At 35.2% G+C, this 13,257-nt stretch overlaps 2 protein-coding genes across 2 annotated transcripts; both read left to right on the top strand.

Moving 5' to 3' along the window:
• The first annotated feature begins 1,706 nt into the window (after nt 1-1,706).
• On the top strand, nt 1,707-7,475 carry LOC114178458 (signal transducer, putative (DUF3550/UPF0682)). The gene is made up of 9 exons (XM_028064377.2): nt 1,707-2,438; nt 4,086-4,289; nt 4,401-4,643; nt 5,033-5,099; nt 5,191-5,379; nt 5,554-5,645; nt 6,170-6,349; nt 6,432-6,568; nt 6,718-7,475. The coding sequence occupies exons 1-9, from the start codon at nt 1,920-1,922 to the stop codon at nt 6,902-6,904; spliced, it is 1,818 nt and encodes a 605-aa protein (XP_027920178.2). The 5' UTR covers nt 1,707-1,919; the 3' UTR covers nt 6,905-7,475.
• Nucleotides 7,476-9,001: 1,526 nt separating this feature from the next.
• On the top strand, nt 9,002-12,577 carry LOC114175979 (pentatricopeptide repeat-containing protein At5g56310-like). The gene is made up of 2 exons (XM_028060851.2): nt 9,002-10,157; nt 11,562-12,577. Exons 1-2 carry the CDS (start codon nt 9,374-9,376, stop codon nt 12,503-12,505), a joined length of 1,728 nt encoding a protein of 575 aa, XP_027916652.1. The 5' UTR covers nt 9,002-9,373; the 3' UTR covers nt 12,506-12,577.
• Nucleotides 12,578-13,257: the final 680 nt, after the last annotated feature.

Genomic DNA, 13,257 nt, shown 5'->3' with positions numbered 1-13,257 from the left:
TTTTACTAAAAATTGAAGGATAAAAATTATATTTAACTCTATATTTGTAAGTTGAAGTTTCTATGGGTTGTAAATGCTATATGCATGAAAATGACATATAACTAAATTCCAAATTAATGGATATCATTATGAATCAATTAAGGTCCACCACTCAAAAACTGCATTTATGGTGTAACGAATGGACGATGCATCAATTTAATACGAGCCAACGCAGCATGAAGAAGAGATAGAGAGAGATATGAAGTTTGCTTTGCTTCACCATTTGACATTGTGAGAAAATAAATAAATTAGTTTCACGTTTGGTGCCAGCAAATAACTTCAAACAAACAGTCTCTATCTCTGGTTTACTAAAAGCAGTTCTTCTTTATTCAAATGTATACCTGTATTTGAAACTTTGACTATTTTTTTTTTCGTATAAAAGAAAAAAAGACAGTACCATACCTAAGAGTAAAATAATGGTAATAATTAAGTATGATGTTTTAAAAATTCTGAAAAAGACACCAGACACAAATGTTTTTCTGAGCATCATTATTATTCCTTCTCTGGCTTAATCTGCATACAAGTAATTAATTAATTAACTCGTTACAATAAAATAATTTCTGTCCCCAAACATGAAAGAGCCAACCCCATACCAACGTTTGTTTTGGCTGATGTTGTTGGGATTTCATTTGTAAGGTCGTGGTTTTTTCAATTCTGGTCCTGCTTTTGCCATTGCTTTCATCTCTCACGTAAAAAAAAAAGAAAAAAAAAAGAGAGAACAAAAAATGAAAATGAATAAATTGGTGGCTCTTCAGTACAAAAGCCAAAATAAATTGGCTGGAAAGAAAGTCCCTTCAGCAAATAATCCAAAATCCAAACACTATCATTCGATTTATCTCTCAAACAGCGCAAAAGAAAACCCAAAAAAGCAAAAGCGGAAAAACAGTAAATTCCATTTTTTTTTGTTCTCTAAAGAAACTTCGTCTCGGAATATTCTAACATCTAAGATATTATAAATATATGTTAGAGGAATACACTTTATATTTATAAAATTACACGTATCTGTCATGAATGATAATTATTTTTCAAATTATAGATATGATTAGATACAACTGCCACGAGTAATAATAATACACTTCTCATTTCATATATTTAATACCATCACTAGTTTAAAATCTAATTTTGAATTCATTCATTAACAAAAAACAATTATATGTTATTGTTTATAGACAGATTTCTATTATTGTTACAGAAAGGTAGACATTATTAATTAAATTTAAATCATCGTTGATACAAATTTCAATTTTTTCAAAAGAATAAGTCAAGCAAAATGCTGTTTTTTAAATTGTGAAATATTCATTAACTTTATCTGAGTGATAGAAAATCTTCCTCAGACCCAATTAAACCTGAATGAGCTAACATATTGCTAATTTGAGGAACATTAAATAATAAATGTGATTAAAATATACAGTAAGACGATAAAAGAAATATATTTATATGAAGTTATTAAAATTGGTTAATTAAATGTCAGCGGTAAAATTTGACCATTTGTAAAACTAATTGATGTATTTTGTAATGAAGAAATGAACGTAAACATAGTAATTAACATGAAATTTAATAAATGTTAATGTTTATAATTTAATGCGATGTAATTAAGAAAAGAAAATCACATGCACATAGTATGATTTATAGCATTAAATATTAAAAATTATATTATATACTTTTCTTACACAGTCTTTGGCAAACGAAAAGCGTAACCGCCCTCTTGAGTCTTCACCGTTTCTCTCTTTTTCCGACGCGCACACACACAAACACAAACGCGCATTTCGTCTTCATTTTCCGGTTAGCACTGCTTTCTCGAATTCTCCGATGACCGGCGGCGAGGAGCGTCACCGGACGGAGACCTAAGAAGGCTCTCTCTGTCTGATTATCCGGAAGGCATGTCCGAGGACAAGGAGCGGGCGCTGCAGACGTTCCGCGCGCTGGTGGAGAGCGCGGACAGGAAGTTCGGGCGCGTTCGAGACGTGGAGGCGTACGGCGGCGGCACGAGCCGACAGCAGCAGCAGCAGCAGCACGCGTTCCAGAAGGTGTTCAAGGCGTACACAAGGTTGTGGAAGTACCAGCAGGAGAACCGCTCGAAGCTGGTGGAGTGCGGGCTAAGGCGGTGGGAAATCGGCGAGATCGCGAGCCGAATCGGACAGCTGTACTTCGGGCAGTACACTAGGACGAGCGAGTGCAGGTTCCTCGTCGAGGCCTACGTCTTCTACGAGGCCATACTCAGCAGAAGGTACTTCCAAGGATCCGAACCCAACGTCAAAGATCTTGGTGTTCGCTCCAAGGAGTTGCGCTTCTACGCGCGCTTTTTACTTGTTTCGGTCATTCTTAACCGGACCGAGATGGTTAACCACCTCCTCGAACGCTTTGGGGCTTTGGTTGAGGATTGCAAGAGTACCTTTCGGGTAATCTATGCATTTTCTTGTTCGCTTCTCAATTTTCTTTAATTTCTTGTTTCAGCTTTCGGAGAGGAAAGTGAACTGATAATATTCATCTCTTTTTTTTATGTGCGTGTAGTTATTTTATTTTGTCTGTGCAAATGAAGTAGTTAGGAGTGGAGCGATGTGGGTTGGTGTTTCCTTTCTTGTGAAAAGTGAAAATACTTTATCTTAGGGATTAAGTTAGAATCTGCTCTGTGCAGATCAATTGGTCTCTGGTCATTGTATAATACTTGATTTAGGTTCCGTAGGTGAAAACCTGAGGATGATTAGATTAGCTTCTTGTGTTTTGGGCTATGTGATAGAACAGAACCGCAATCATATGCTGGCTTGATTTGTGTGGTGTACCGGCCCCACCTAACCTTGTGTGTTTTTGTATGTAATATGATAGAATTCACAGTTTTTTGATAGAATTCGTGGCACTGAATTGCGTTAGTTTCATCGTTTGATGACAATCCCACTGTAGGAGATTTTTTATATAAGTAATGCAATCTTTGTTTCATTGACATCTGATTCCGTAGGATAAAATTGATGTGTTATCTAATGGATATTGATTTAAGAAGAACTTTGTTCCCGTTGTTTTAGGATAGGTTATTTTCATAGCCTTAGCAGCAAGATTTAGTTTTTTTTTTTTTTGAAGAAAAAAGCAAGTTGTAGTTTTCTTTAAAGAAATGACTTCCCATTATAGAACCATAGTAATGTTCTGGATCAACTGGATTTCAAGTTTTACACTACTATTCTAAACGTGGGGGCCAGTTTTTTCTAGAATAAATTGTTGGTGCATTGATGAAATTACTGTCAGATGGCAAAACAAAATTAATGATTCTGAATATCCTCAATACATCACATACATTGATCAATTTATTATACTGATTGCATGGGCAATTTTTGTAGAATAACATTGTTGATACAGTTGTGATTTTCTTTTGAAACCATATTTATAGAGTTATTTAATGAGAGCGTGAGATGTAGGAGTTAATCTTGACAATACCACTAAACATGGACAGTCAAAATTGTTTTACTCAAATCTAATATTGATTTTCTATTTATGATTTTATGGTCAAAATCATTTTGTCAAACAAGAGCATACTAATAAAATTTGTCAGTTTTGTAAAACAAAACACGAGGTTCCGAAATTCCTAAATACATTTCATGTGTTGATTTGATAAGCATATCAAATGATCAGGATAACAAAAGTGTTTATGCAGAAAATAATGATACTTTATTATTCACATGATGACAATAGTCCTGTAGACTATGGTTGGTATATCTTTGTAAAAATACTCTATCTTTTTTATCTCTGGCCCATACCATGATCATCACTGCATTGTTCTGCTTCAGGTGTTATCAATTAATTACCTATTACTTTACATCTTTGGTTGTTGTTCTTTAGGATTGGAAGTCAAGCCTCCACTTCGCAATCTTTTTGTTTTATGCTTTTTAATTCATATTGTTCAATATTAATATTTAACTTCTGTTTTTTCTTTTAAAATAGATCTCATTAATTTTGTTATAACAGAATTTGTTGATGCTTTGTATTCCATTATTCAACCTCGAGAAAAAGTTGTATGTATTGCATGCTTGACTTAAGAATGTGAATAATTTTTTTTTCAGGAAACTAACTTTAAGGAATGGAAGCAAGTGGTGCAAGAAATTAACCGTTTCACAAAAGTTGACAAGGGCTTTAATTTCAGACCCATGCGGTATTGTGCCACATTTGATACTCATCGAGCTTCTCTTCCTTATGTAGCTCGTTTTCATGCTAAGAGGGTTTTAAAATTCCAAGATGCCTTGTTGACAAGTTATCATCGAAATGAGGCTAGTACCGATTCACAATACTGTGATGACTCTTCAATTTGAATTGTTCGTTTACTTTAGTGGCTAAAAATAGACTGGAGCTTATGAACCTTTGTATATTCTCTCTTTCAGGTCAAGTTTGCTGAGCTTACATTGGACATGTATAGAATGATACAATGTTTAGAATGGGAGCCTAGTGGAACATTCTACCAAAAGCATACATTTAAACCTAAGGAGAACGGTGACACAATTGATCACTCAGGAGCTTCTGGGATAATAGACATGAATCTCACTGCAGATATGACTGATCCAAATATACCTCCTAATCCTAGAAAAGCTACCCTGTACCGTCCATCTGTGACACATGTGATAGCAGTGAGTTTTCAAGTGTACTGGAAAGATTATATTACATACTTGTTTGTCTCCGTACTAAAATCAGTAAACTGTTCTGTAACTAGTCCTTGTCAATATCAATGATATTGCATGACTATTTTATGGCTTCTCCTATCATGACTTGGATATTTTTGTTTGCCTTTGGTCTTCTTCGTTAGTTTAGTGATTTTTATAGTACACTCTCTTGTCTATTTGTGCACACATACATTTGGTTCTTCTATTCCGTGTTGTATGATCTGATTTATGAATCAATGCCAAAATTTTGACTTGTTGAAAATAAATCGCTGTTTACATCCTATTCATACGCAATCTTTCACAGGCCGTTGAACACAATTTGGTGTTTCTTATATTAGTTTCATGATGTTATGCAGGTTATGGCCACAATTTGTGAGGAGCTGCCACCAGACAGTGTCGTGCTAGTGTACCTTTCAGCCTCAGGTTTACATTTTCTCTTTCTTTTTCAAGTAGAAATAGTCTTCCTCTCATGCCTGTTATAATAGGTTAGTTACCTTAATGATCCTTCATGCAGGGAACGCTGGTCTTAATAATGTCTCTCAGGTGGAAAATTCTGGAGGTTCATCCAAATCTTCAAGACACAAAGTCCCTTCTCAGACTAACCATGGACAGAATTCGGGACTTTCTGAAACTCAAAATAATGGCAAGAGAGAAAGGGGCTATTACGACAATTATCTGTGGTTTGGTCCCAAGGGAAATAGTGGTAAGTAGATGCTCTGAGTCTATTCTCTATCAAATTTCTGTTTAAATTGTTCCAGGAAATGTTAAAAGAATTTTATATTTTCTCATAATTTTTGGGTTAGTTTAAATGAAATGATATATAGAAAAGGTACATCTGATGTTGCTGCACTTACATGTGCTTTATTCAAATTATCAGGTACAAATAATCTCTACCCTGGCGATCTTATCCCCTTCACTCGGAAACCTCTTTTCTTGATTATTGACAGTGATAACAGCCATGCATTCAAGGCAGGTTTGTCATAACTCAGAACTTATGTATGAGTTGCGTGAGAACTTTGTTTGGTTGAGCTGTTCAGGATATTCCCAGAATCTAATTTTACCTTTTAAAGGCTTAATAATACTTGTAATTACTATATTACTGTGTAGTCCAAGGGTTTGTCAAAATCCTTGAAATTGAATTTTAACTCACCAACCACAGAAAACCCTGCCTTGTTGAAATTCTACGATTTGAATATGAATGTTTAACTTTCTTCAAGGACAATGTTAAATGGATGGAAAGAAAGGACCATTATCAACCTTTCGTGTGTGCTTACCAAAAAAAAGAAAAACCCGACAATTACAGCATCTTTCTGGGTTATATAATGATTTTATAGGCCGTTTTTGTTTGTTGCCTTCTTCCATAGTAAATATGTGTTGGAAGTTGGAATTGATAGGAAATTGGATACGGTCCATTTTAGGCTGGAGAAGTGATTGACCAATGTTATTTTCTTTGACACGCCTTGACTGATTGTGTACATCACCAATTATTGCAGGTTTTACACGGCGCTGAAAGGGGTGAAACGGCTGCTTTATTCCTTTCACCCTTAAGACCAATTTTCAAAAATCCATCTGATGTAAATTCAAATAATGGAAGCCAATTTACCTTTTTTTTGACTTGTCCTTTGTCAGCATTCTGCCAAATGATTGGTGTCTTCCCAAATGAGGCTGATACTGTAAGCATACACGAGTAATCTTTAACATTTCTGAAGTTAACTTCAATTATCGTCGGTCTAATTGTGTTTTGTTAACCTGTAGGATGTCTACAATGAAGCAGAGAACATAATAGCTAATGCTTTCACTGAGTGGGAAATAATTCTCTGCTCATCAACTACCATGGATTTAGTATGGGCGCAGGTTATAAGTGATCCATTTTTACGGCGGCTTATTCTAAGGTGTTTGTTCTTTACTTTTTAGTCTATGTAGTTTTTTTCTGTTTTTCAATTTATAATCGGTGATTGATTGGTCTCGGGGGATGTCAACTGCTATTAAAATTATTGAATGGACTTGCTGTGTGACATCTTGGTATCATTTATGTACACAGATTCATATTCTGCCGATCCGTGATCTCTTTTTTCTGCCCTCCTGAGGAAAGTGAACAGTATCTGCCAATCTGTTTACCCCATTTACCCACTTCTGTTGCACCATCGTCTGAAGCCGTTCGTTCAGCTATCGTGCAACTTGCTCTGCACTTTGACGTTGCTGACTCCTTTCACTTTACTGAAACATAAGATTGGATCTTAAAAAGTAACGAGTAAACTGTTAGGGTTGCATGCAGGCATTGGAAGCTAGGGATCCTCAGATCAAAAGCATAACATGAGTTGACCTTTCGGGCGACAGGACAGAGAGTATTTATGTGGGTCCTGCGCTGTCTGGTAAAAAAGGAAATTGTTGGTAATGGTTGCTTCTGCTTGTTGTGTTGCTTACTTCGACCCCACCTGCTTCATTCATCTATATATATATATTGTATTTGGTGGTTTGCTCTTTACTCTGTCAAGGTTAGGTCATCATGGGTGCCTGCTGATTTTTCATGTGTTTAGCCGTGGCAAGATAATTTTGTTTTTGTAGTGTGGCAAGATAGTTGTTAGTTTAAAGTTAGTTGTATTTGTTCATACTTCATAGCTTTCAAAAGGAAAAGAAGAAAACAGGAACTCTTGTTAATTTTATCTTTTTTAGCAGAATTGGACGGTATTTAAACATCATTGATTAAGGAGGATGTATTGTAGGAAGAACGAATTCTGTCAAAATTCCAAACTAGATTACTTATCTTGTATATTCAATTTCAGAGCTTCATCATACTTACATATAGAAATGTGTCTCGAAATACGATAACGTTATTATGATAATGCAATCTCATGTGAATACTGATTAAAATTTAAGTAGAAGATAAGAGGCTTCAAAAATATATATAAACAAAGACCGTTATTTTTCACTAATATGTCGCAAATTCGATTTTACCGATATTTTACGGAAGAAATAAATAACAATGTTTAAATTACTAGCCAGGGACAAGTGGAAGTATTTAATAACAAAATAAATAACAATCTAAAGCTTTTTTAGATGCACAATTTAGTGTCTCAAGAAATATTTTTGTGGTGGACGGGGTGATTTTCTTGTGAGGATTGAAAATCAAGAAAGCACCAGAGTGCGTCATCCACGACCCAACAATGCACTGAAATAGTTATTTACTATGGAGATAACAAACAGTGTATAAGAGTGTTTTAAAAAGTAAAGGATAACAAAATAGCTATTTATTGCAAATATTAGGAATACTACGGTGCCGGTAACTCTCTAAGTTGGGTTGCAAGGAATAAAAATGAAGGAAAGAAAGCGTGAAAGAAAGAAAAAGTAAGAAAAGAAAAAGAAAAATAGATAAAGGGTTATTTGCGGTGTAAGTGACATGAAAAAGGAAAAACATCAATTTGAAAAATAATAATAAATTAATAAATTAAAATTAAGGAATTATATAATCAAAATTACTTATTCATTTATAATAAAGAAATATGAGAGAGAAGTAATTTCGAAAAGTATCATCATTTTTACATTTTTCAATTTTTTTCTACTCAATGTAAGAGTGAAAAATAAAATGTGGAATTTAATAAAAAATAATATTCTTCTATTATTTTCTTTCTTATTCAACAAGATGTATTTTCTGCACCAATCACTTTTCATACTAATATTTTTCTTAAGTTAAATAACATATAATATAATAATTCAAATATCATTGTCTATTTGTTTCCAAGTACGATGGAATTGGTTAGGTTTTTGTTGGGCGTGAGATTGGATACATTAAAATATATGTTGTGGACTTTTAAATTGGTTGAGTTTTAAAATAGGTTTAGTATGTTGTGGACAGTCTGTGATGTTTACTGCACTTTAAATTTTGGCTAATTATGATGGACTTGAAATTGCTGTTTGATTCTTGATTAGATTGAATGTTACGTGTTTCTTAAGTAGTTATGGTTGTTATTTGTTGTCATTCATTGCATGAATGAAGCATTTTGAAAGAAATTTCTGCAAAACTTTAGGCTGGCATGAAATTTTACTTGAGTTTTGGAAACATGAGTTTTGTTTAATTAAGTGCTGAATTCTGTTGTTTATTTTGCACAATTGTTGAACTTGCAGTGTTGTTTGATCTTAGTGGACATTTGTTATTGACAAAACACGTTACATGGTTAGTGATTTTAGTTTTGGAGGACATGAATTTTTACATCAACACAAATGGAAGAAACCTTCACAACACAAAAAAAAATATTCGGAGAGGAAAAAACACCTTACCCTAATGGAAGAAAACCATTATCTCTGTAAAGCCCTTTCACACACACTCGACAAAGAGGAGAGAAAAATTTCAAAGAAAACCAAGCGTTACACAATGTTTTCCAAAATATCAGAAACCAAATGTTTGAACGAAAGAGAAACACCAAAGTATCAAAAAAAGTGAGAAACCGCCTTTCTTCTTCTTCACTTCCCACCACCGGTTACTGGTGTCTTTTGTGAAATAAAAAAAAAAATTAAAAGATTTATCAAAATATAGGAGTCAAAAATCATTTTCTTTTTCCTAAATCACCAAAATGTCAAAGAAATTTTGTAATATTTTGATTATTGAATGAAAAGACTTGGATAATTAGTGTAAGATATATTTGATAGGTTGAAATATATAAAACAAAAGGAACTACGAAGGTTGGAGTTGCAGACACTCCATGCTCAGTGGTATACTCTCAGTTTCGCTGACAAACCCACCCTTTGCACGACAACGCCACTCCCTCTTTCTGCTTGCCACGCTCTTCTCCTCCACTCGCGATGTCTACCACGCCAATCTCAAAATCACAGCCCTCTCACGCGCTGGAAAAGTCGACGCCGCGCGCAAACTGTTCGACCAAATGCCCACGAAAGACGTCGTCACGTGGAACTCCATGCTCTCCGCCTACTCACAGAACGGCCTTATCCAACATTCCAAAACACTCTTTCACTCTATGCCGCTGCGAAACGTCGTTTCCTGGAACTCCATCATTGCCGCGTGCGTCCAAAACGACGACCTCGATGACGCGTTTCGCTACTTCGCCGCGGCGCCGGAGAAGAACGCTGCCTCGTACAACGCCGTGATCTCGGGACTCGCGAGGTGCGGGCGCGTGAGGGACGCGCAGAGGCTCTTCGAGGAGATGCCGCATCCGAATGTCGTGTCGTATACCGCCATGGTCGATGCGTACGCCAGGGTCGAGGGTGGGATTGGGCGCGCGAGGGCGCTGTTCGAAGCGATGCCTCGGAGGAACGCGGTGTCGTGGACTGTGATGATCAATGGGTTGCTGGAGAATGGGTTGTATGAGGAAGCGCGGGAAGTGTTTGGGAGAATGCCGCAGAAGAATGATGTGGCGAGGACGGCTATGATTACTGGGTTTTGTAAACAAGGGAAGATGGAAGAGGCCAGAGCGTTGTTTGAAGAGATTCGATGCAGGGATCGCGTTTCTTGGAATATAATCATAACGGGTATGCGAATCTATAATATTCGAAACATGTGTAGTACCCGCTTGTTCTTAGCTTGATGCCGAACAGTGTCTGTGATTTTAATTTTTATTTTGAGAAAAGGAAAAAAATACGGTGAAACACCTTTTACAACACAAACATCCATCCAATATCTATTGATTTTTATTTTTATTTTTCTGAGTTTTCCTTTTCTCAAATGTTAAACAATAAGATGATAAGATAATCTATTATACCTTATAAGGCATATCATTAGGTGCTTACTCTTTGAGATAAGTGTTTTGTTTTTTAATTCGATTTTTTTTTTAATTTAGTAAATAGATAGACACTAACGAAAAAAGGTAGGTTGTTAGGATTCTAGTTATTTTAGTTTTGATTTCTTTTCTAGAACAAGATTAAAGGAAAACTTTACCCTGCAAGAGCATGTATTCTAGCATGCCTTTGGTTAAGTCTGAGTTTGACTCTGTAAGGTATTGGGAAAAAACTCTACTCTTTCCTGCTTAGATTAGAGATAGAACTTGACAATAGTAAATAAGTGTGGGAGAATCCTTATCTTATAAGTGGGTTTCTTAGAGTTGAATTAACTTAAATCCATATTTTAAGTTGAAATCAGAATCTAGGTTAGATCTATTAAAAAGCATCCCTTTTTACATTATTATTCATACATCAAACTCAACATACTAACAATAATAGATTGGAGGGAAATGGTGACAATCATTTTCACAATCTCGAGTATCATCCCAAATCTCTGTATAAGTAAAGATACCTACAAAGTAAAAAATGTCATTCAGTTTCAATTCGGACAAGGGAGAATCATCTATCTTCACAAGACAAGACGGTGAATTTTCATCTTTATTCACAGGAAACTACATTTCTTCCAAAATAATCCTATTGTAGAGGTTAGAGCCAAAGTCTGACTTGGTCAGCAGCATCAAGGAAGCATTGCTAGGATATCTCAGGGCTGTTTGTTGCAATTATGATGTAGTTGCCATGCTGCATCTTCTAAACAAGGTTCATGCTTGAGTAGATGCTGTTGCTGTGGGAAATCTTTCATTGATTCTTACATATATTATGGCTTACTTTAGTGAAGTCTCTAGTTCTATCAATATTGATTAATAATGTAAAGTCTTTGTTAGACCTTAGAAATCCTAACAGTCTTTTGGACAAAAATGGATCATCTCTGTCTGTTATGTAATGATGTAATATTAATATTGAAAAAAGGAAAGATGCTCTTTAATCAAACAAGGACTAGTTATGATTATTTTTTATACATCAGATAACATATATGTTTTTTCTTCTCTAATATAACATGTATTCCCAGGAGGAGGAGAGGTTGTTTTCTTCTACTCTCTCATTGCATATTTTTTCTTTTATTATTCCATCTTTTCACAATCGATTCACCGTTTGTAGGATATGCCCAAAATGGGAGAGGGGAAGAGGCACTGAATTTGTTTTCACAAATGATCAGGACTGGTATGCGACCAGATGACGTGACTTTTGTTTCAGTTTTCATTGCCTGTGCCAGTCTTGCATCACTTGAAGAAGGAAGACAGGTGCATGTTCTTGTAATTAAGCATGGCTTTGATTCACACTTGTCGGTGAGTAATAATCTGATTACTATGCACAGCAAATGCGGTGGCATTGTTGATTCTGAGCTAGTTTTTGGACAAATTTCCCATCCAGACATAATTTCATGGAACACTATCATTGCTGCCTTTGCTCAGCATGGTCTCTATGACAAAGCACGCTCCTACTTTGACCAGATGGTGACACTCAGTGTTCAACCTGATGGCATAACTTTTCTGAGTTTACTATCTGCGTGTTGTCGTGCTGGGAAAGTCGATGAGAGCATGAATCTATTCAGTTTGATGGTTCATAGTTATGGCATTCCACCAAGGTCTGAACACTATGCTTGCTTAGTTGATGTGATGAGTCGAACAGGTCAGTTGCACAAAGCTTGCAAAATAATCCATGAGATGCCATTCAAGGCAGATTCCAGCATCTGGGGTGCGGTGCTAGCGGCCTGTAGTGTTCATTCAAATGTGAAACTGGGGGAACTGGCTGCTACAAGAATTTTGAATTTGGATCCTAATAATTCTGGTGCTTTTGTTATGCTGTCTAATATATATGCTGCTGCTGGCAAGTGGAAGGATGTTCATAGAATCAGGGTTCTGATGAAAGAGCAAGGAGTTAAGAAACAAAGTGCTAATAGTTGGTTGCAGATTGGAAACAGAGTCCATTATTTCGTTGGAGGAGATCCATCACACCCTAATATTAATGATATTCATGTTGCTTTAAGGAGGATAACATCACATATGAAAGTAAAAAGTCACATTGAAGATTTTTTCTTGTGAAAAATTGTACAAGTAATGAAGGTATGTAATTTCCCAAGTTATATATTGTCTATACAACATTATTTAACATCACTCTTTGTTGTTTCCGAATTATTGCATGCTACCCAAAAGGAGTCACATTGTCATAAGCAGGATCTACATAAACATACAAATGAAAAAGAAATGAAGAACAAAACATAAACCATAGATCAATTAAGTCCTTTATTTTTCTTCTCTTGTTTTGTAATATTACTCTACTTCATACTTCTCTCTTTTGCTCTGATTTTGCTTAGTTAAAAGTAATGAGATAAACTTTACAATTATTAAACATTTCTTATTTCATTGAATGCTGAATTTCCCATTAAAAAAATTGTTTTAAATATTCAATAGAACATACACTTTGTCTGGTGGCAGGGGGCAAATATCATTGAATTATGAGATAAGAATACAAAATTTCTGCTAACAGCATTTCAAAAAATTGAGGGATCTTGTCTCCCAATAAGATATCATGCTGTCTTGTATTTTCCTCTCTCTTGAAAACTAATAATTCCTAAAATCAGATTGAAAACTGGAGGATGTTAATGATTTGAGATTATAAAATATTATCCCTTCAAAATATTTGCTGAAAGCGTGGCTCTGGAAGATGCTAGCAAATTTTTGGTGTAACTGAAAAACGCCTTTTACTTGAGATGAAGAAGCTCTAGTTTAATAACAGAATTAATTCATAGTTATAATAAACAGTTCAATTTCTGATAACTGTTATTTAAAATGTA

The sequence above is a fragment of the Vigna unguiculata genome, chromosome 3, assembly GCF_037176805.1.
Source record: "Vigna unguiculata cultivar grain cowpea cultivar isolate G323 ecotype 2 chromosome 3, ASM3717680v1, whole genome shotgun sequence".
NCBI classification, from domain to species: domain Eukaryota; kingdom Viridiplantae; phylum Streptophyta; class Magnoliopsida; order Fabales; family Fabaceae; genus Vigna; species Vigna unguiculata.
The sequence above is the reverse complement of the archived record's forward strand: the minus strand, read 5'-3'. Positions and strand labels throughout refer to the sequence as shown.